A 24,776-nucleotide genomic window follows, 5' to 3' on the forward strand; every position below is an offset into this window, starting at 1 on the left:
ATGTCTGGGATCCAACTGGGTTGCTGAATTCACTTACTGGAACTAGGTATCAGGTTTGACAATGTCAGGTTGGAGAATAAAACATAGCAAGATTATGAAATGACTTCTACTCCCAGATGCATCATGAAGGGTGGGCAGAGATCCCTCAGTTTCCACAAAGATCATGATTGTAGTCATCTAAGGACAGGACCTCTGCTTCCTGATGCAGTTGAGTAGCTAGCATCGTTCCTCGTTGAAAATGGAGACTGCCCACTACTGATTGCAAGTGCTGTAGTTCAGCTACTCTGTCTAGGTCTGTTCTGGATTGCTGCAGCAGCTCGTTAGCCTTTTGTTGCCTACCCCACCCGGATCTGTTCTCCACTCTTCTGTTCTCCACTCTTCGTTAGAGCAGTCCTGTGACACTCCCCTGCTTAAAGCCCTTTCGTAGCTCCTTCTTGCCTATTAATAAAATCCAAACTCCTATAATCCTTAATCTCACATACAAAACTTTGAAGATCTGCTCTTTCCCTAACTCTCTAGCCTCATCTCTCCTCTTCGAGGATATTCTGTTCCAGCAGGACCAAACTTCTAGAATGCTAGCGTTTTCTTGGTGCCCCATTTCCTCTTCTTGTAGTTGTAGCCATTCCACTTTACCCCAATCTGGTGTATGCCTGCTTGTCTTCCAGCACTCACTGTGGGTTATGCCTCTCCAGAAACTGTGTCTGGATTGGATTCTTTCTCTTGATCTCATATCTAAAAACAAGAAACTGAAAAACCAGCAAATAAAAACTTCCAACAACTTTCGAGACTGGACTGGTTGCCTTTTTTATGGGCTGCCATAAAATCCAGCATAGCACTTTTACCACTATGGGCAGTGCCTTCATTAAATTTTGTTGACCACAATCCATAGTAACTACACGCAAAGCTCATAACTACACACATAAATAACACTCTTAAAAGTCTTCACAGGCCTTTACCAGAAGTTCCCAAACTTTCTTAGTTCATGATGTCCTTATCATACCAATAATAGTTTCGCAGCATCCCTAGGTCAAAAAAACACCTAACGGTTTAATTTATTAAATAGGCCTAAGCAACTTAATAAGTATTTAAGTCCTAAAAATTCAGTAGCTACATGAAAAAAATATACACGTGAATTAAATAATTTTCTTTCTTTCTTTTTTTTTTAAAGATTTTTAAAAATTTATCTGATAGAGAGATCACAAGTAGGCAGAGGGGCGGGGATGGAGAGCAGGCTCTCTGCTAAGCAGAGAGCCTGATGTGGGGCTCGATCCCAGGACCCTGGGATCATGATCCGAGCTGAAGGCAGAGGCTTTAAACCCACTTTGCCACCCAGGTGCCCCAATAATTTCTTTCTTAACTGCATAGTACTCCATGGTTTATTCAACCAGTTTCCTGTGCTTGGACATTTCTTTTTTCTTTAATTTTACTTATTTGGAGAGAGAGGGAGGCACAAGCAGGCAGAGTGGTAGACAGAGAGAGAGAAGAAGCAGACACTCTGCTACGAAGGGAGCCTGACTTGGGGCTCAATTCCAGGACCCTGGGATCATGACCTGAGCCAAAGGCAGATGTTTAACCGACTGAGCCACCGAAGTGCCCCATATCCTTGGACATTTAAGTAATTTCCAGTATTTTTCAATTACAAATGACGTTATAATGAAAATCTTTACATACATGTGTCCTTGTATTGTTGGAAGTAAATATTCAGGATAAATGCATATATAAGATTTATTAGATTTTGCCAGATTCTGCTCCTTAATGGAGCTATACTATTTTGAATACCTACCAGCAGTGTTTAAGAGTGCCATGGCCTCACCAATGGAGTGTATGGCCAAGCTTTTGAATTTCTGCCAATCTAATAGGTGAGAAATGGTATCTCAGTGTAGTTTTAATTTGTGAATTGAACTTTTTTTGTATATTAAATGCCATTTTTTACATTTTAAAAAAGAATTGTTTATGTTATTTGCCCACTTTTATTTTTTTAAAAAGATTTTCTTTATTTATTTGACAGAGATCACAAGTAGGTAGAGAGGCAGGCAGAGAGAGAGAGAGAGAGGTGGAAGCAGGCTCCCCGCTGAGCAGAGCCCAATGTGGGGCTCCATCCCAGGACCCTGAGATCATGACCCGAGCCAAAGGCAGAAGGTTTAACCCCCTGAGCCACCCAGGCGCCCCAGTTTTTTTTCTTAAGATTTTATTTATTTCACTGAGAGAGAGAAAGCAGGCAGGAGGGCAGCAGAGGGAGAGGGAGAACTGAGAAGGGAGCCCGATGTGGGGCTCAATCCTAGGACTCTAGGATAGTGACCTGAGCCGAAGGCAGATGCCCAACCAACTTAGTCACCCAGCTGTCCCATCAAATATATTAATCTTAAATGTATTACATCTGGATTTTTAGTTATCATCAGAGAGCCTTTCTTTATCCTCCAGTTATAGAGAAATTTACCCATGCCTTCTAATACTCAGTATGGTTTCATTTTTCCACATTCAGTTTTCTGATCCATTTGGAGGATATTTCTGTATATGGTGTGCGGAATGGATATAATGTTACCATTTTCTACATGGCTATCCAGTTGTCCCAGTGCTATTTATTTTTAGAAAATCTTTGTTTCCTTTATCGTATACTATATTTCTCTATGTAGTTGGGTGTATTTTATTCCATTGGACTATCTGACTATTCATGCACCAGTATCAAACAGTTTAGTCATAGAGGTGTTGTATATTATTTCATACCATGTAGGACTAGTCCCCATTATAGTTCGTCCTCTTCATTGTTTTCCCTACTATTCATGCATGTTTTACTTTTCCATATGAACTTTAGCATCAGTTTATCTAAGTCCATTCATTAAAAAGCTTATTGCTATTTTTGAGATTGCACTAAACCTCTGATTTAACTTAGAACTAATTTCTTGATGGTGTGGAGACATCTTAGCCTAGAACGAACAATGTCTTTTCATTTTCTTAAAACTACTTTTATGTCTTTGCAGAATGGTTATAGTTTTCTTCATACCAGTTTTGAACGTTTCTTGTTAGGTTTATTCCTAGGCATTTTATCTTTGTTGCTGTGTTGTTGCCGCTATTATAAATAAAATTTTCTTATACATTATATCTTCTGGTTATTACTCATGTATATTAATATTGCAGGTTTTTGCATGTTTTCCTGCTACCTTGCTAAACTCAGTGTTTGAGTTACTTTCATCATTGCTTCTTTTAGGCTCAGATACTATGCTTTCACCTGCAGAGATTTCAGTCTTTTCTTTTCCAATGGTTATGCCTCCAGTTGTTTATCCTATCTAACCGCATCAGTTAATATCTCCAGGACAATTAAACTACAGTTTAACAGTGTCTTTAATAAGAGATGCTGGTTGCTTTATTATTTTTTTCCTGTGGATATACAAAGATACACATTGTACTAGATACTAATGTAGATATGGAAGTGACTTTCAAAGATTGCAGTCCTTCACTGTCTCTGTAATTATAAATGGAGATGCATGTAGTGAGAGGCAGGAAAAATGGACTTTCCTAGTGGGCAAAGTACAAAGATAAGCAAGGTAAGGACTGATCTGTAGTTTCCCAGTTCACGCATCCGGTCCCAAGTTTTGTTCTTTCTTATGTTGCCACGCAGTTTTGTCAAACTTCATTGTAATCTTCTCTCAGTCAGTCATGGATGCCCCAGGGTGACCTCCTTTTCTCCTCTAGGCTAAAGCTGCCGTGGGTCTGTGATGATCTAAGGGTGTCTTTCCAGGCTTTCGCAGTCTCAAGTGGTTTCTTTCCATTGTAAACAGATAAATTAGGCTTACCTTGTATTGATGTGGTTATGGCTTGGCTTCTTGGGGCTTTAGGTTATATGGCAAGGCAGGTTTGTAATTAGATGAGTTTATCCATGGAGGTGACCTAAAGTACACAGATGTGGGGTGGTTCCTGACAAGTTTGTAGAGCCTGGATCACCTGTTCTTTCTCCACAATGCATTTTCAAAGATTTAGTCCTCTAGCTGAAAGCGATGTGTTTGTGTGGAATCAAGTGTTGGGCATCCACATGTCAGTTGTGGACACACACCAGTGCTATCTCCCAAGTTCTAGAGGGTACTTTCATTTCACTGCCATCTAAGTCACCCAGGAAGTTTAAATAACATACTTTCTATATAGATTCTTATAATTTCACAATTATCTAGGTCCATCTGTGAACTCCCAATCCACATCCTGTTGTCTTTGTCATTCTAAGTATTTCCTTCCGCAAGAGTGCTGGGTGGCAGGATATTTATTAATTTCTTGCCCCTTATACTGAGGAGCTCCTCCCCAGAAATCCCTACAAGTCTTAGTCCTTGACCTATCGTCCATCTTCACTGGCCCGGGAACACGGATAGGTAGGGTGTCCAATAATCTCTTCTTGTCCCTAGGTTGAAGAGCTCTCACTCACTAGGTGAGTGGTCCATGGTCATTTGGCCATCTCCACTTTTCCTTCGCACAAGGACCTGCGTTGCCTTTTTCTCTTTGGGTCATGTGGCCTCTTTGGCTTGCAGTTCGGCCTTAACGGGGTGTGGGGACTGCCTGCCTTGAAGACCCTCACATCCCACCCTCTGGTACATGGATGGCACCTTGATGGCAAAGTTTGGGGAGGAGGCTTTTTTTTCTATTCATATTTTTTTTCCCCTTACTTCACCTACCCCCACCTTTTAAGGCTGAGGACCATATCCCTGTTTCCCCTAACCTTCTGCGTAAGACATATTGTCTGTGACAGAAAATCCCCATTCCCCGAGGTCTTCAGTTGTCCTAGTCTTAATGCTTGAATTATTGGTAACTTTCCCACTACCCTGTTGGTCTCCAGGGTCTTCCTGTTTCTGTGTCTGCATGCTACAACTGAGATGGTTCTCTGTGTCTATTACTTTGTTTATTCTTGTTTGCTGCTAGTGGGTTTTAGTAGCTTTCTTGATCCCTCAGAATAAATAAAACTTGATCAGTTGCTCTGCTTATTTCTTATTCTTTGCTTTGGCTCAGATCATAAAGCTCATTCTTGTCTTTATTTATTTATTTATTTTTAAGTTTATTTGGGTACAATTGTTTAAACTCTTTGTACAGCAACTGGTCATTTATGTTTTTTATTCTGTGAATTGTCTTTATGTCATTTGCTTATTTGGGGGGAATGGAGGGGCTGGACTTAAAAAGTAACAGATTTATTGAGACATAATTCACATACCATAAAATTTACTCTTTTAAAGTATAATTCAGTAGTTTTTAGTACAGTCACAGAGTTGTGCAACCATCACTACTGTCTGATTTAAGAACATTTTCATGACCCCAAAAAGAAACCCCATGCTTGTTAGCTATCACTCCTGATTCCCTCTAGCTCTGATCCACTTACCATCTGTACAGATTTTCCTATTCCAGACATACCTTGATTCCATAAATGGAATCATACAATGTGTGGTCTTTTGTGTATGGCTTCTTTCACTCAGCATGTTTTCAGTGTTCATCCAGGTTATAGCATGTATCAGTGGTACATGCCTTTTTATGGCTGAATAATGTTCCCTTGAATAGATGTACCACATTTTGTTTATCAGTTGAGGGACAGATTTGGGTGTTTCCACTTTTTGGCCTACAGTGGAAAATGCTGCCATGAACATTGATGTACATGTTTTTGCGTGGACATGTGTTTTCATTTCTCCTGGGCACATAGATAGGAATGGAATTAGTCAGTCATGTAGTAAGTCCATGCTTAACATTTTGAGAAGTTGCCAAACTGTTTTCTAAAACACCTGTACCATTTTACTGACCCAGTATGGGTCTATGAGGCTTCCCAGTTTCTCCTCCTCCTTCCCAGTTTCTTCTCCCCAACATTTGGTATAATCCCTCTTTTTAATTACAGCCATCCCAGTGGGTGTGATTGTCTTCTTTCATTTGCTAGAATACTTTGTCTAAGCTGCCCTGTGTATGTGAAGTAATGACATCTTAGCATATCATGTCTTTTTCTTCTTAGATATTTTACTTTGAGGCCCAATTCCAAGAATGTTTTCTTTATTGTAAAAGCTATAATAAAGGTGGCTTTTTGTTCAAACTTCCAGGTGAAATTTGCTTTTGATTCATAACAAGATTTCTGTTTTATATTAGTGTGTCTGATGAGGTTCAAACTGTTATAACTTTAAATTGTTAAAAGCATACTGTTAAAAATTGTGGCATAACAAATAGAAAGACAAAATGCCTAAGTTAGAGAGTGAAGGGGAATCATTCATAGTGGACACTGACAATGTTTTGAAGATTTGCTGGTGCAGTGTTGACTACAAAATTGAGAAACACCAATTATACACAAGAGTAACCAAAAAAGATGTTAGGTTTGATCCTATGTTTGTATTCCTCTTCTTACCCGGAAGGTACCAAGTGCAAGTGCCTAAGATTTTAAAAATTGAAACTTAGCACTCTTGTGTACAAGATCTCATTTGATCTTTATGTCAGCCAAGAGTTATAGGTGGGATGGGTGCTCTTTGGGGTGGGAAAATTGACCTTCATTCAACAATATTTTCTTGGATATACCTATAACTTAAATATTTCCGCACCAACAAATTACTATGTTGCTTTGTCTTCAATGATTATTTCAAAAAGTATTGGTTAGTATTAGCATATAAAGCTCTAACTTGCTAAGTCTCTGCATAATTATCTTATACTTTAGTTCCCATTGTTCCCTATTATTATCTGTATGTTCATAAAGAGAGGCCGATCTCTATAGCTCAACTATAGGCCTTTTTCTGAAATGCATAGAGAACTGCATTGGTGATCTTTTACATGTTACATTTTAAAATGAGAGTACTCTTTTCCCACCTCACCAGCCTTGAATTTTGAAATATTCCAAACTTATAAAAAAAATTAATAGAGTATTATATTGTAAACCTGTATTTCCCAATTCCCAGTTATTATTTAGCCCCATTTGCTTCATCTAAGTTAGATGTTTCTATTTTTCTGTACTATTTATGGAAGAAAGCTGAAGACCTCATGAAACTTGACCTCTATATACTTCATCTTGCATCTTCTGAGAATAAAGGCATTCTCCTGTATAACCCTAATGCTATTGTAACGCATAAGGAAATTAGTATTAATGCCATACCATCATTTAATATGTAGCCCAAATTCAGATTTCCTTCCCTAGCTGCCACCCAGTGTCTTTAGTAGCTGTTTTTCCTCTGATGCAGGGTCTGATCAAGGTTCTTCTTTAGTCTCTTATTTCATTTTTTCTAATTAACTCTTTTGGGATATAATTTACGTATCATAAAAATCACCCGCTTAAATTTACAGTCATTTTTAGTAACTGATTATGTAAACATCACCATAATCCAGTTTTAAAGCATTTTTATCACTTCAATAAAATCCCTTTGCCCATTTGTAGTCAATAATCCCCATTCGCACCTCCAGCCCCAGGCAACCATTAATGTACATTCTATCTCCACAGATTTGCCTTTTCTGGGCATTACTATAAATTGAATCATTCCATAAGTCGTCTTTGGGTTTGTTTGTTTGTTTGTTTGTTTTCTGGTTCCTCATGTTGTGGCAGGTGTCCATAATTCTTTTTATTGGTGAACAGTAGGTATGTATTCCATTTTATGGAAATGCCACATTTTGCTTATCCATTTACCAGTTGATGGACATTCCCCTTTTTGGTTATTATGAATAATTCTGCTTTGTGTGGACATATGTTTTTATTTCTCCTGGGCATATACCTAGAAGTAAAATGCTTAGTGGTATGGTACATTTATGTTTAACCTTTTAAGGAGGTGCTAAACTGTTTTCCAAAGTGGCTATGTGTTATTTTGCATTTCTACCAGCCGTGTTTGAGAGTTCCCCTATCTCTGCATCTTTAACAGTGGTTATAGTCTTTTCAGTAATTGTTATGGCCATTCTGGTGGTTATAAATTGGTATCTCGTTTTGATTTAATTGCATTTCTTTAATGACTAATGGTGTTGAGCATCTTTTCTTGTGCTTACTAACCATTCACAAATTTTCTTTGGTGGAATGTCTACTTAGATTTTTTTCCTGTTTGTTTGTTTGTTTTTTAAATTGTGTTATCTATCTTATTATTGAATTGTGAGTTCTTCGTGTGTTCTGCAGGCAGTCCTTCATCAGATATGTGATTTGCAAAGATTTTCTCCTAGAGAATGCTGTTTTGTTTTTGTAATGATGTTAACCATGAGCCTTGCTTAATTTTTCTCGTTTGCCATGGGGCTTTTTTGGACAATTGGAATAAAAGCTAAATCTTTTCTTAATTCTTCCACATGTCTACTACTACAGAAGCAGAGTTAAAGACAGTCATAGTTACCTTCATCTTCATTCTGCAATTAAGCAGTGAGAAACTTCCCTTCTGAACCATAACAGCTAGAAATCCTGTTTAGACTGAGGTGGGTTTGTTTGTTTGTTTGTTTGTTTTTAAGATTTTATTTATTTGACCAAGAGAGAGCACAAGGGGGAGTGGGAGAGGAAGAAGCATGATCCCCGATGAGCAGGGAGCCCAACGTGGGGCTCCATCCCTGGACCCCGGATCATGACCTTGAGCTGAAGACAGTCTCAGCAAAGTGAGCCACGCCCACAACCCTTGACTGTCTTGGGCAAGACAGAATGTTGGTGTTTTTCTCTCCCTTCTTCAGCTCTGGTTCTCTCTCATTCTGTTGGTCAACTCTTCACATGGTTCCCACTTTCATCTCCAGATTCAGTTCTTCCCAGCTCAGCAGAAAGAGCCAGTCTTTACTAGCTCAGGAAAAGGAGCACTCTGGCGAGTCTGGGTCTCTTGTCCGCTTTGGAGAGAGGCAGAGCATCCAGATTTGCAGGCCTGTTGTAATGCGGTGAGTAAGGAGAGGGTGGTTCCCACGAGAAGAAGGAATGCTCAGCAAACAAACCATATGTCTGCTTCTTTAGGGGTGTCGGGTCATTTTTTTGCCCACTTTTATGAAATTAAACCGAAAGTAATACATAGAAAGTTGACATCTGGAGTTTGGGGGAAAAAAATCACGTTTGTTATCTGATTATTTTTAACCCTGAATGAGCCTGTATCAGTAGTACTTTTTCTTAAATAAACTGATGCAGTATTTGATTTAAACTAAAACATCCCACTCACCTCTTTCCTCCTCCCATGGAGGTGAGGAGCAACTGACATTAACAAGGTAACAACTTGGTAATTGTAGCTGATTTTTCTCTACTTGTCTTGATTGTTCTTTCATGTAGTTTTCTTTAGCTAAGTGGGGGTTGTATCCAACTGTCTTGGAGTTCCTACATTCCTACAGATTGCTGAAATCAATTTTTTATAATTAGTTTCCTTCCTCTCCTCTTTCATTTACTTGGATTCTCAAGCTCTGTCAGTGTCCATATGTTGCATGATTCATCTTCAAAGTGATATTTTTTTAAAGTAAGGATAGTTCCCAATTCCTTTTCGTGACATTGGGTTTACGATGTGTATGGTGATAGTGACGGTGCTGTTGATGTAATTGTGAGTTTCTGGCTCTGAAAAGGAAATAATTTTTATCACTTAAAATGTTTCTTATCTAAAGCCTTTAATTGATAGATAAAATTGCTGTATAAATACTGTCCCTGAAGTTGAACAAATAACTATGGATACTGTGTGGCTCTTATGTTGCTTCTATACTTTTCCAGTACTCTTTAGGATTTGTTTTCAGTATGAAAGTGAAAGGCAGAAATGAGAACTTACGTTTGCGGTTGTCTGTATAAAATGTGTCGTGTCTCATTGAGTTAGAAGAATGAGGAAAGGTTCTCTAGTGTGTTCTTCCACAGTTAACAAAAATCCCTTCAAAACTACCCAGCCACTAGCCATTGCTTAAGCTCTTGCAGTGATCTTGTGGAAATCTGGGTCATTTTTGGATGTTTGCATTTAAAATTCATTCTTGTTTTGTACTGAAATGTGTTATCCTGTGACTTCTCTTTGTGCCTGGTTTGCTCTCTTGAAGAAGCACTTGGTACACAAACATTTTTGAGCCCTTGTTAAACAGTAGGGATTGAGAACAGGCATTTTGCAGATAATTTCTTCAAATAATTGAAGATGGCAGTGATAAAACTCCTTTGCCAGCTTCCCAAGTGTCTGCCTTGGTCAGGCCAGATGTCCTTCATTTCTTTAGTTAGTTCCTGACTCTCCTGATCACAGGCTTCCAATAATAATGCAGTAACATTCATTTATTTTGAGGTCAAATTTTACAATATTAAATTTTAAAATATTAAGCACACTCAAAGAGGAAGGAGGAGACTAGAATTTGTAGATTTCCTTCTATGGCCAGGCCCTGATCCTAAACAATATCAGATTCATTATTTCCATTTAATTGTCCAGATTCAGCCAGATGGGGCAGAAGATAAGGAAACGTTAAAGGCTCTAAGAATCAGGAATTCAGGGGCGCCTGGGTGGCTCAGTGGGTTAAGCCGCTGCCTTCGGCTCAGGTCATGATCTCAGGGTCCTGGGATCAAGTCCCACATCGGGCTCTCTGCTCAGCAGGGGGCCTACTTCCCTTCCTCTCTCTCTGCCTGCCTCTCTGCCTACTTCTGATCTCTCTCTGTCAAATAAATAAATAAAATCTTAAAAAAAAAAAAAAAAAGAATCAGGAATTCAGGTATAAAAACACAGAAAAAAAAAAAAAAATACCTTTGAACATCCACAGTAGAAAAGCAAGGTCCTAGCACTACAGGTTGTTATGCATCTGATGCTCAAGAGAATAATTACGTCATCTTCCGAAGTCTTACTTTATATCTAGTTGCAGTAAGCCTGGTAGTGTGCATCCAAACAATTTTTAGGGGTGAAGGGATGCTGCTGAAGGCAAGCACGTAGGCAGTAGTGATCAATGAGGGACAACTATGAAGGGAGGGCAGGAGGCAGAAAGCTAAAACACAACTTTAGGAGAATTCAGAGTTCCATAGTCTAGGGCTACTGCATCCAGGGAAACCTGCCCCGGATTCAGAAGAGCTTCTGAGAACAGAAAAATAGTGGCTCGTTATGATTCCGGGTTATCAAGGAATTTTTAAAAAACTATTCAGTTAAGTTGAGGAATTTGTGAGACATACAATTAGGAACTCAAAATCTTTTTTGAGTACACCTCAAAAATTAGATACTATCCTTCCTGGATACTGCTGGTGGCTAAATCACTTGTTTCTCATCGATTATCAGATCTTTACTAAAGTCCCATAATGATTTTTTTTTAATGTATGTTAAGCACTAAGTAAAATAAGCTGTTTACTTGTTGATTGATGTGGGAGGTGACCTATACAGTTAGAATTTGTCATTTCCTGTAACATTGGCTGAATTACCAAGGTTCTCCCATCTTTGATGTGTTAACAGTTTGTTACAATTTGTCTTCCCTTTGTGTGCTGGCACATTCTGGTCCACTTTCTCTGCCATCAGTTGATAAATATTTAGAGAATGCTGTTAAGCAAAACAACTTAACTTTCCATAGAAAAATATATGTGAGTACTTTTAAAATTACCTAATTAGCAGTTGCTTTCTTTTGGATTGGAAAGTAAAAGTTTAAGATTGTATTACTCCAGAAATACTTTAGATTTTACCCTTCCTCTCCTTTTCTTCCAAACTTCCAATAGAAGTAGTCAATTGCCCTTTATTCTTATAAGTTTCAACTGTCTCTAATATTATTACATCTTTAAGTCTTTGATGTACATATTGACACCTTCTTTTTCAATCAAAAAAGATAAAAGTGTATAGTGCCAGAATATTGATGGGGTCTTGTTTTGGGGGTTTGTTGTTGTTGTTGTTGGGTTTTTTGTTTTTTGAGGAGTTTTTTTTGGTTGCTCAAAACCTAGCAGTAATCTTGTCAGAGCATTGCTACCATTGACGATTATAAAGTAGTAATCTTATCTGTGCTTTGTGAAGTTTTAGTAACTTCACACTAAACAATTTGTAATGCAATATAGAATTATAGAATGTATATAAGTACCTGACTGACTTCTGAAAAATGTGGGAAACCCAACCTTTGCTTATAAATTACTTTGTGCTGTTTCTTTATGTTGATAGATGAAGAAGTAGGATACATTCAGACTTTTCAGTGATTTTCCTTAAAAGTGTGAAGTGCTCTTTGGCTTAAAGTACCGAGACTGTAATTATAACATCATTTGGGTTCAGAACTCAGGACTCATTTTTTCACTTACTGTCAGTGTAAAATATTTTCACTGACATTGAAGTATTTGGGCCAAGGGTAAATAGCAGCAGGTTTACTTTTTGTAGTTTATTTTTGCTAGGTTAATCGGTAAACCTCTGTTTTAGGGCAGAAGGGTTTAGAAAGAGGCATTCTGTTTATTGTTTTTGTTTTCTTGGGGAGAGAGCTCAAGAGTGCGTGCACTCGTGGGAGTGGGTCGGGGGTTGGTAGGGACAGGAGAGAGAATTTTTTATTTTTTTATCACCATATAAATGTATTATTAGCCCCAGGTGTACAGGTCTGTGAATTGCCAGGTTTACATACTTCGTAGCACATACCTTCCCCAATGTCCATAACCCCACCACCCTCTCCCTACCCCCCCCCCCACCACAATCCTCAGTGTTTTGTGAGATTAAGAGTCTCTTATGGTTTGTCTCCCTCCTGATCCCAACCTTTTTCATTTATGGAGAGAGAGAATCTTAAGCAGACTCCATGCCTGGGCAGAGCCCTACATAGGGCTGGATCTCAGGACCCTGAGATCGCGACCTGAACTTAAATCAAGAGTCGGACACTTAACCATTTAAGCCATGTAGGCATCCCAGGAAGGATTCCCTTTTAAAGCAGTCATATGAAAGTAATTTTGAGATGAAAGTTGTTAATAATGTGTGTTTTCTTCATTCCAAAACTTGGACATGTTGCCAATAATGTTTCATAAATGGAAACAAGAAAGGGAAGATTGATAGTAGTTGAGGGCTTTTTTTCCCTTTAGAAATTATCATTTGTTTTGTTTATTCTTTAATATTTGAAGCTGATAGATATGCATTTATTTGTCAGTAGTATGAAATGTTTTTAAGAGAAGTATAGAACACTTTGGGGGAAACAGCATGTGTGGTGACATGAACATAGATTTTGTTTAATAAAATGTTTCTTGAATTAATAAGCACCTGTTGGGGGCACCTGGGTGGCTCAGTGGGTTAAAGCCTCTGCCTTCAGCTCTGGTCATGATCCCAGGGTCCTGGGATCAAGCCCCACATCGGGCTCTCTGCTCGGCAGGGAGTCTGCTTCCCTCTCTCTCTCTCTCTCTCTCTCAGGGAGTCTGCTTCCCTCTCTCTCTCTCTCTCTCTCTCTGTCTGCCTCTCTGCCTACTTGTGATCTCTCTGTCAAATAAATAAATAAATCTTTAAAAAAAAAAAAAAAGCACCTGTTGTGTGCCAGGTACTGTGCTGGACGCATAAAAGGACAAGCACTCAACCTAGGCTTAAGGAACAAGGAGAGTTTTCTGGAAATGACCACCAGGAGGATGAGTAGGAATTTGGTATAAGAAATCAGGGTCTGGCTGAATTGGACAGTGAGGGTTCAGGACTAGGAAATCAAATTCATGCCATGAATTTAGAGTGAGTGTGGTGTATTCTTGAGGGGAAAGGAGGAGAAGTGCAAAGGCCCTGAGGGTTGTAGACAGATCATCAAGCCTGTCATCTCAGGCCCTTGGGGAGTCATCAAATAAATTTAGGAAGCATTATGATCAAATTTGTGTTTTGATCATTCTCTATAGCAGTGCTTCTGAAATTACCTTTGGTGGAGAACTGTTTTTAAAATTTTCAATATATATCAGACTGGGAAGTTTGTAAAATACAACACAATACAAATTAATTATCAGAAAAATGAAATTTAAAAACAGAAAACAAATCCATTCCAAAAGTTAGATTGAATAGACATAAAATTACTCTTAAGTTTTTTAAGTCTCTGAATATATACTCTCAATTTAATTCTTTCCTCGTTGTTAACTAGTTAGGCTTTCGGTTCCTCTGCTACAGGGGAGTGATCTCTTTTTGATCATATGTTCCATCACTACAGAATTTTAGAAACTCCCATGTGTATATTTATTTTTAAATCACACATGTATACTGCCGTGCAGTTATACATGATAAATCAAAGAATATAAATTGTAAAATAATGGGAGGTTGTATAAGCTATTTTAAATTTAAAAATTTTAGTAGTATAAAATTTTTTGTTGGCACTAAAACATTATTTAGTGAAAACACTACAGTCTGATGTGCTTTATTTTAACTTTTACAAGTCTTGGTTCATTCATACAACAGATAAATGTATATATATATATTTTTTTTTACAACACTGAGAAAAAGATGTTTTATTATCTTAACTTGACCATAAATTATGATTATTTATAAAAGTTATATAAATGCAACCTGATTATCTTTAAAGTCTCAAAGAGCCAAATACAAATAAAGCACAGAAAATTAAATGAATTAAAGAAAGTTTTGACATAATTCTTCCACACATTATATGTAATCACTGGAAGAATCATTGCAATAATTACCCAAAGTAATACTAAAAGTAACAAAAGAGATGTTTGGTCATAAATGTAAATTCAAATGTACAGTATATCTACAATAATAGATCAAAGTGTATCTGCAATTTCTAGCAGTAATAAACATGTTAGTTGGCAATACTGTATTCTTCAATGAAATAAGTAAGCAGATCAAGGATAAAATGTTGGATAGTCTTACCAACCAGGCCATCTTTCAGGACAGTTTTTCAGGTGTACTGTTTTTCAGTTCTACACATGTAACTGAGCTGTTTGTCATTATTCTAGAACCACTATTTTATTTGCACAGTCTGCACATCAAAATATAACAACTAATTATACATCAGGATAGGTAGGAATACGAAGTATTATTTCACAACTGCCACTACGTGTTTCTTCTTCTCTGACACAATTGCTACAGATCCAGGCTTGCTATGTTTGAGACGATTCACCTCCTTTCGTTGGCGAGCTTCCTTCATGATCCGCTGTTCCTGGATCTGGCTGTAGATAGATTTTGGTAGATGTCGGTGACGAGCAATGCATTTTATATGAGGATCATGTTGAAATTTCTCCTTCAACTTCTGGTTATAATCTTTGGCTGCTTTTTCTCGTGATGTAAGCACACCCAATTTTTCAGAAGCATTAGCTTTCCACAAACGAATGTTCATTTCATCAGATCCGCACATAATATATTTGCTGTCAGAAGTCCATTTTACACAGATAACATGTTGCATTCTCTTTGTGTGATAGACTTCCCTGCTTCTACTTGTGTCCACAGGAAAGATACGAATAGATTTATCAAAACTAGCAGACACAAACTCTTTCCCAGTGGGAGAATAATCCACATCAAGCACCGCAGACACGTGATCCATATGTACCATTACAGGAGTGTCCAGTGCACGCATATCAAATGTATACAAGTTGTAATCTTCATTTGCTGCAGTAAAAACGAAAGCTTCCATAGGATTCCAACAAATTGTATTTGTTCTCATATCTAAGATGACCTTTTTCAGAGGAGTAGCTTTCCTCATATCATATAGTACTATATTCCTGTCAGAAGCACAACTTCCCAAGAGAAATGTCTCAATAGGGTTAAATTTAACACTACTTATGCTGTCGAATCCCCAGGTCATTGAACAGATAGGACTTGTTCTTTGTTCATCCCAAATGTCTACTTGCTGTCCACATGTGGCAAAAACAGCTTCTTTCCAGTGATGATCAATTACTGTATACACTGTCTTTCCTAATATTGTATGTAATGGTTCTTCCTCTTCTCCGTAACCCGGTCCATCCACTTTCCATTGCTTCACAGTTTTGTCATTGCCAACAGTAAAAAAAGAAGTCCCACAAAAGCGAGTACATATTCCTCATACAAAACCTTCATGGGCTTGTATTGTACGGATACATTTCCGTTTAGTCAAGTTCCAAATTCTAACCTCTCCATCACATGCCCCAGAAAGGACAGTAGCCAGGCTCTTTGGATGCTTTGCCATGCAATTGACTCCATCTTGGTGACCATCCAGAGAAGCAAGGAATGGTTTTGCAAATACCCGTTCCAGTTTGGTAGCATTTAAAGCTCTTACATATTCTCGCGGGACCTCAAAAGGATGTAAGGTAGGATCATAGTTTCTTGGAACTCTTTGTAAGTCCAGTTTGGTTTCACGGACATAGTTGTCCGGGTTCCGGCTCAGCATCTTCACTTTCATTTTGTCTGCTAGTTGCCCCTGAACCCCCCAAGCCTTTCCTCCGCGTTCGGATTACCCCAGATAAATGTATATTAAATCATCTTGTGGTATACAGTTTCTCCAAATAGAAATTTGTCTATTTTACCTCAATAAAGCTGAGGAAAAAAAAAAAAGTAAAAAACAAGTATTATTCAGGCCGTCTTATAGATGCTGGGGGATACAGTAGACCATAATATATACTAAAAAGACCGTCTCTGCTTACCATGGTCTTCATTCTAGTGAAAGGTAACACTTCATGAAATGTTTTGGTTTTCAAAGGCTTTCAAATGATTCAAAGGCTTGGTTTTGAGTGCAGTCTGTTTTATATTTGTTTTAATGCTTATCACATTTGAAACATAAGCCTTATGAAGATATAGGTCAGAAATGGGAGAATGATGTTGTTGATTGTGTTGGCTTAGTGATAATTCTCAGTTCTTAATTTTATCTAATAAATAAGGACAGATTTTTAATGAAATTTGTCATGCTGATTTCTGTTTTCTCTGGTGTCAGTCAGTTCTTGCAAATTCATCAAAATGTGTTTCCTTTTTTGTGTATATTTGTAATAAATGTCTTCAAAATCCAGTGTATCTGTAGATTTACACAGGTTAGAAATTAATTTTCAAGTTGCTGTTCGGGTGAGATTATCTTTTAAAATGGGTACATTTACATTCATAACAGTAAAAATTTGCCAGCTCTTGGTGTATCCATTCACTAATATCACAGGTCTTAATTACTGTAGTTTTATAAAAAGTCTTTTTGGTCACTAGAGTGGGAGTCAGCAAAGGTTTTCTCAGAGGGCCAAAATATCCAATGTACACTTTGTAGGCCATATGGTCTCTGTTAAAACCACTCACCTCAGCTGCTGTAATAAAAAGCAGCCATGGTCGACACATAAACAGATGGGAGTGGCATTGTCCCAGTAAAACTTTATTTACAAAGAGAAGCATTTTGCCATAAGCCTAAAACCGCCCTAAAAAATAGTCCATTAAAAAGAAGTGCAGACAGAAGAAACAGCATCATCACTTTTGTGGTGTTCCTGTGGAACACACATAACCGGAATCTAATCATCAGACAAAACTCAATTAAGAGACAATCTATAAAATAATTGGTTAGTAATCTTCAAAAATTGTTGAGTTCACGAAAGTCAAAGTATGAAGAATTGTTCCAGACCGAAGGAGACCAAAGAGATGGAATAACTCAGCACAACATCAGATTCTAAGCCAGTGCAGACCTTGGATAGGGTCTGAGGATTCTGTGATAGGACTTTGTTGACATTCATAACCCAGGGGTGATGACCGTGTTTTGGTTTGTAGGGGATTGTCCTTGTGTTGGAAATAAACTCAGAAGTGTTCGGGTGAGATGAAGCATCATATCAGCAACTTCTTCTTCTTTTTTTTTTTTTCCCCTTGAGAGAGAGCAAGGGAGGGGCAGAGGGAGAAGAAGAGAGAAGGAGCATTAAGCAGGTTCAGTGCCCAGCACAGAGCCAGACGTACACCTCAGTCTCACAACCCTGAGATCATGCATAACCTAAGCTGAAATCAGGAGTTGGACTCTTACTCAACTGAGCCACCAGGCATCCTAGCAACTTACTCTTAAATGGCTCAGAGACAAACTTTCTGTATTGTACTTGTAACTTTTCTGTAAATTTGAGATTGTTCCAACATTTAATAAATACATATCATTAAAAGTAAGTAAAATAAGTTTATTATTGAAAAAAACCCAAGCAGCCTAATTTGCCAACCACTGGGTACTTTGATGACTGTTCTTCAAAATTGGTCTTGGATATTGTTGGTGTAACTGTTTCTATACAAAAAAAAAATTTTTTAAGATTTTATTTCTTTATTGGAGAGAGAGAAGGCATGAGTTGGGGGGCGGGGATTAGAATCATTGCTGAGCATAGAGCCTGACTCGGGACTCAATCCCGGGACCACAGTACCATGATCTGAGCTGAAGGCGGATTATTCAACCAACTTAACTACCGCAGTGCCCCATGTTCGCATACAAATTTTAAAACCAACTGCCAGGTTCCACCAAAAAGCCTGCTGGGATTTTGATTGGGATTGCATTAAATCTATAAATAAATTTGAGGAAAATGGACATTTTTTTACAGTAATAAGTCTTCCAGTCCATAAACAGACTAAAGCATTACTTAGGTCTTCTTTAAATTTTCTCATCAGTGTTTTATAATTGTCTGTTTGAAGTTCTCCGTGGTCGCCATCCTCCAAATTGCCCCCAAAGATTGTTGCCTCTTCGTTACCTTTCACATTGACCAAATGACATTGTGTGACTTCGAAGTCATAAAAGACATTTTGGCTTCTGCCTTGCTGTTTTGGATCACTCATCTGGAGAAAGCAACTGTCATGTTAAGAGAACATTTAACAGCCCAGTGGAGAGGCCCACATGGTGAAGAGCTCAGAGGCTTTCTGCCGCAACAGTGATGTGAGTGAGCCATCTTGGAGGCAGATTCTCCAGTGTTTAAGCCTCTAGATGACTGCAGTTGGACAGCATCTAACTGAAGCCTTATGAGAGTCTTTGAGGAAGAAGGACCTGGCTAGGCTGCTTGAACCGTGGGATAATAAATGTTATTTTAAGTCACTAAGTTTTAGGGTAATTTGTTGTGCACTGAAAGATAATAGTCTTAATACATACTTCTAAGTTTTCATCCTCAAATTCTATGTAATTACTAGTTTTGTTTCCCTTTTTTGTGGTAAAATACATATGCCCTTTACCGTCTTAACCATTTTAAGTGTACAATTTTGCAGTATTAAATACATTCACATCCACGATGTTCAGCAACCATCACTGCTGTCATCCATCCCCATAACTCTTTTCATCTTCTAAAAATGAAACTCTGTACTCAGTAAATAATAACTTCACATTCTCCCTTCCTCTAAGTCCCTGAACCACCACTATTCTTGCTGCCCTTATGATGTTGATTGCTTGAAGTACTTCATATATGCGGAATCTTACAGTATTACTGTATTACTTTGCTTTAGCATAATGTCCTCAAGGTTCATCCATGTTGTAGAATGTATCAGAACTTACTTGCTTTTTAAGGCCGAATAATATTTCAGTACGTGTGTGTGTGTGTGTGTGTGTGTGTGTGTACTCATCTACCCATAGACACTTGGGTTGCTATTGTGAATAATGCTGCTCTGAACATGGGTATACAAATATTTCTGCAAGACCCTGCTTTCAATTCTTTTGGATACAAAGCAAGACATGGAATTGCTGGATCCTGTGTAAGTATGTTTTTTATTTTGGGGGGGGAGACTGCCATACTGTTTTCTACAGCAGCTGCTCCATTTTACATTCCCACCATAGTGCACAGGGGTTCTGATTTCTCCACGTCCTTGCCAGCACTTGTTTCTGGTTTATTTGTTTTGTTTTGTTTTGTTTTTTTAGTGGTCATCCTAATGCATCTGAGTTGGTATCTTATTGTAATTTTAATTTGCATTTCTCTAACTATTAACGATGTTGAGCAGCCTTTCCTGTGCTTGTCGGCCATTCATTTATCTTCTGTGAAGAAGTGTCTGTTCAAGTCCTTTGCCTGTTTTTAAACTAGGTTGCTTGGTGCTTTTGTTGTGGATATCAGTCCCTTGTCAGATCTATGGTTTGCAGATATTTTCTCCTGTTCTGTGGTTGCCTTCTTACTCTGTAATTTTTGTGAAGTCCAGTTTGTCTATACTTTCTTCTGTTACCTATGCCTTTGTGTCATAGTCAAGAGACCATTGCCAAATTGAGTATCATAAAGCTTTTGTCCTTTTTTCCTTCCAAGAGTTGTATTGTTTTAGGTCTTACATTTAGGTCCTTTATCCTGTAATTACTTTTTAAATATTGAAATATAATGTTAAGTTAGGACCACATTTTCAGCAATTTTGCTAAATTCACTTGTTAATATTGATAATTTGATTCTTTTGGAATGTTGCCTGTAAATTCAATTTTGCTTCTTCCTATTCAGTCTTCTGCCTTTTATTTCTGGTCTTGCACTGACTAGAATTTCCGAGACTTGACTGACTAGCAGTGATGATAATAAGCAGTCTTGTCTTATGCTTCATCTCATGGGGAAAACATTTTGCTCTTTTACCTGTGAAGTTTTTATAAATATTATTTATCAGTATTAAGAGGCTTCCTTCTGTTTCTGGTTTGCTAATAAGGCTTTTCTTATGAATGAATGTTGGATTTTGTCAGATGCAATTTTTTGCATTGGTTGAGATAATAATATGATTTTCTCCCCTTTTGTGAGTTACACATCGATTTGTGAATAGAAGTTTATATTCCTTGAATCAATCCAGTTGGATCATGATGTTGGGTTTTTGGTTTTGTTTGGTTTTGTTTTTGATGTATTGTTGGTTTTGGTCAGCTGTTATCTTTAATGTCTTTACATCTTTGTTCTTTGAGAGATTGACCTGTAATTAACTTCTTTTCCTTTTCAGTTTTTCATATCAAGATTAGGTTGGTTTTACAACATGAGTGTGGATACAGCCCCTCTTCTCTTCTGTATTTTAAGGGTCTTATTTTTATAAAATGAACCATATTAATGGCATAACATTTTGTGAACTTCCAGTTTCAGTTTTGTTACACTAGCTATGAATTATGCAGAGAATAAATTTCAGACGTGGTGCTACCTCTGTGCTTATCCAAAATCCTCTTATTCATCCAAATAGCTCCATCAGGGATACATTTACATAGTTTTTCCATGTAGCACATTGTTTTTATGAAAGAAGTAATTTACTTTTGGAGATCTCTTCTCTGCTACCTCTTGCTTTTTTAGCAATTAAAAAACAGCTCTTGTGTGTTACGTTATTCTAGAATCTAGAAAATACGTTAAACACTTGCACTTTAAATCTGCCTGTCCAAGAATCTTGTTCTTGTTAACCTAAAACCTATATGATTTCCAGCAGTGTTTTGTTGTAGTGAAATTCAGTTGAATTTTGCCTTTTGTTTTCTGTGTGTGTTTAGACATGTTTACGGTGGCAGGAAGAACAAGTTTTAATAGAATATAATGTGGATTTCGCTATTAAGTAAGAAGGCTTATTGCATGCTTATGAACCTTTATCGTTAATTTCAGAGTAATTACAATTAAAAGTTTTGACTTAGTATTGCATTACTTTAAAGATGACCAAAAAACATGGAGATTTTCTTGTTCTAACGCTTAGTTTTCAAATACCTTAGTAGTTCTGGTACTTTCATACTACCATTCTATAATCTTATCCAAAACAGATGTGTTCTAGGATTTGGAATCCTTAGAATTTAAGAAAGATAATTTTATGCATATACTAAATATTTCCTAATTTGGGGTAGTTCCCATTAATCAGATAGTATTTATACATCAAAATGTATGACTCTTCACACCAAATAAATCAGTAGTACAAACAACCTCTTGTCTGTTCAGTTCAGGTTTGCCTCACATCAGTTTGCACCATACCCACCTGAAAAAAACTTCATCATTCAGACCTTTTTGTATTTTGTTACTGTGGCTGACTCCTGGTTAACAATGAGGAACAGAAATGAGGGTTATTGTTGATAGGTTGTTGGAGACAGCTCATCTCAGTGTTCCCCTTTGTAAACAAACTTCCCTTATACACGCAGAGTGCGCTATCTGCTACTGCCCGGGATAAAGACTACAATTCCCCATCTCCCTTACAATTAACCAAGGCCAGCTGACTCATTTCTGGCCAGTGAGATCAAGCAGAAGTGATTTGTGAAACTCCCTGAAGGGCTTTCAAAGTTGAGAGGGTTGCATGCCTTCAACTTACTTAAAATGACTGAGAATCCTCTGCGCCTTGGGGACAGCTGCCCCCTAAAAAACCAGAATCATGCTGGAGGCTAGATAACTATGGAGCCACGTTGTCAGCCCTGGATTACCTGTCTCTGTATGCTTACATCATCAAGGAAATTAATTTCTCTTTTTAACTGTTATTTGGGGTTTTCTGTCATTAGCAGCCCAATCTAAACCTAACACAGAATTAGATATATAAATCCCTATTTCCATTTCCGTCTTTCATTTCAGTTTGGCCTACTTCTCAGATCTGATTTACTTTGTCATTGTTTTCTTCAATGAAACTGAAGAGCTTATACTAGAAGTGAAAATGAGGTGACATTCTGCCATTGTCTTGTTGCTCACCTGTGCTTCTGTGAATCTTTTTAATTCATGGTTTCTTTACAGGAAGTTTATTAAATTATCTATCTTGTAAAGATGTTTTAGGTAAAACTTAGATCATATTTTTTAATGTCTATCTACCTTGGTCATGTAGACTAAAATACCCCGCGCCACCCCCCCCCCAATATCCTGACAGTGATCAGCTGGGAGAGCACCACTCTTCACGTCTCTCAGATTGCTCGCTCTTCCTTTAGGTCCGACCCCACAAATTTCACATGGACCTTCTCCATTTGACAGAGACCCAGTGAGGATGCCAGTGTAAGTCAGCATGTTGGCTGTTGGTAAAGTTCTCATTTTTTAAGATGATAAACACATAAAAATAACAAGTTGTAATATTTTCCCATATTCCTGTGGCTGGTTTTCTATTCATCCTGGTGTGCATATAAGCCTACACTCAGGGTCAGTCTCTAGAGAAGGCACTGGAAGGGGTCAGGCAGGTCTAATAAGATTCTTAGAAGAGCCCAGGCTGATAGGATAGGTTCCTAAAAAGAATAAGGGAGATTAAGAAAAGCAGCGCGATTTGAAATACTGAGGAGATAGAACGTGTAGGGCTTGAGTGATTAATGACACATGAAAAGTTGAGGAGAGGGCGCCTGGGTGGCTCAGTGGGTTAGGCCGCTGCCTTCGGCTCAGGTCATGATCTCAGGGTCCTGGGATCGAGTCCCGCATCGGGCTCTCTGCTCAGCAGGGAGCCTGCTTCCTCCTCTCTCTCTCTCTGCCTACTTGTAATCTCTCTCTGTCAAATAAATAAATAAAATCTTTAAAAAAAAAAAAAAGTTGAGGAGAGGCATGAAGAATAACTGAAGTTTCTGGTATGAGTCCCTGCGCCTGAATGGATCATCATTTGAGTTTCAGTTGTCTGTGAATATCCGAATACGTATGAGTGGTAGCACTTGGAAACGTGGACTCTGTTCACATCACCACTTGGCGCGTTAATATGAAAAATTTCATAAATCTGTATTTGAATAAATGGCTTAGCCATTTATTAGCTGTGTAGCCTTGGATATGTTACGTAACTTTGGGGGCTATTACGTAACTTACATGGTCTATTACAGAAATCTAAGCAAAGAAAATACTTGGGGTGCCTGGGTGGCTGAGTCAGTGCAGCATCCGACTTTAGCTCAGGTTATGATCTTAGGGTTCCAGGATCCAGCCCCTCATCAAGCTCCCCGCGGAATCTGCTTGCCCCTCCCCCATTCATACTGCCCCTCTGTCTCTCAGATAAACAAAACCCTTAAAAATAATAAATAAACCAAGAAAATTCCTATCTACTTTCCAGCATTATTATTGTATCTAACATAAAGCCTTGGACATTTAAAGCCCTTAAGTAAGTGTTTTACCTCCCATCACCAACTTATCAGCTGCTCTGCCACTTCTTCTATATAGCGTGACATTTTTTCCAGGAAGTTAGATTTACACTTCCCTATGAGCACACCTTTACAGAGACTGTGGTCAGATGCCCATGGGCTTGAAGAGTATCTGTAACTGCTTAAGTCTCTGAAGTCGTATGCACAATTTTGGATGTTTGTCACTTTTACAAGGATCCAGGGTTCCTAGTCCAGTTTTCATCTTACAGATCTGAAAACCATGGTCATTAAAGAAAAGCTAAAGACTTCAGAGGCTGGTAGGTGGCAGAACCTAGACCACTGACTGATATTCTTGTCTTTTTTTATACTCTGTGTTACCAGGGGCTTTGATTATATTTAAGGAACACTATGAAAGTAGGAAATGAGAAAAAAAGTTAACATACCCATCTGTTTTACCAGTAAGTTTTCCATCAACTAGAAAATATTTTTTGTTATTTTTCACAGTTAACTCATTCATTCAGCAAATACTACATAAGGATCCACTGTGTATTATGCACTATATAAAGTAATGGCGATGTAACAAACAGTAAACAAAGAAAAACTCCCTGCCCCCATAAATCTCATATTCTGCTGAGGGGAGTCCTAAATGATGTGAGAGAGTGAGCCATGTGTTTATCTTCTAGTAGAAGGAATGGCAAGATAACTTAGGACCTTACATTTCCTTGTAAGACTGTATTATTCAGAGTAACATGGAAATTCTTCACAGGAGTAGATCTATTTTGAGGGTAGAGCTTACAGATTTGCAGCACATCATCAGATGTGGGCTGTGAAAAAGGAGGCAAAAATGACTCAAGGGTTTCGGCCTGAGCAACTCAAAGAATGGGGTTGCCGTTTACTAAGAAAAGAGGAAAACTGAGAGAGAGAGAGGTTGAGGTAGGTGATACTAGGAGGTTAGTTGTGGACAGTTTGGAGTTTGGAACCCAACCAGCTGAAGATGACGAGTAGGCAGCCGCATATAAGTCTGGCCTTCAGGGGAGAGATGAAATCTGGAGGTATAAATTTGGGTGCTATCTCATATAGAAATATACTGAGTGAGGTTATGAAGGAATTGAGTATAGACAGAAAACAGAGGTTCAAGTTGAACCCTG

The 24,776-nt window shown here is 38.1% G+C and overlaps 2 protein-coding genes across 2 annotated transcripts in view; one reads left to right on the top strand and one right to left on the bottom strand.

The window, feature by feature from the left end:
* RALA (RAS like proto-oncogene A) overlaps positions 1 to 24,776 on the top strand; it is a 75,605-nt gene that overhangs the window by 3,806 nt on the left and 47,023 nt on the right. The gene's annotated exons all lie outside the window — the stretch shown is intronic.
* LOC131829132 (DDB1- and CUL4-associated factor 13-like) lies at positions 14,488 to 16,192 on the bottom strand. Its single transcript, XM_059170557.1, has one exon. It carries the CDS (start codon positions 15,565 to 15,567, stop codon positions 14,803 to 14,805), a length of 765 nt encoding a protein of 254 aa, XP_059026540.1. The 5' UTR covers positions 15,568 to 16,192; the 3' UTR covers positions 14,488 to 14,802.

The sequence above is a fragment of the Mustela lutreola genome, chromosome 4, assembly GCF_030435805.1.
Source record: "Mustela lutreola isolate mMusLut2 chromosome 4, mMusLut2.pri, whole genome shotgun sequence".
In the NCBI taxonomy this organism is placed as follows: domain Eukaryota; kingdom Metazoa; phylum Chordata; class Mammalia; order Carnivora; family Mustelidae; genus Mustela; species Mustela lutreola.

Coding starts and splice junctions, on each gene's coding strand:
- LOC131829132 (XM_059170557.1), bottom strand. CDS start 15,567: ATGACCTGGGGATTCGACAGCATAAGTAGTGTTAAATTTAACCCTATT.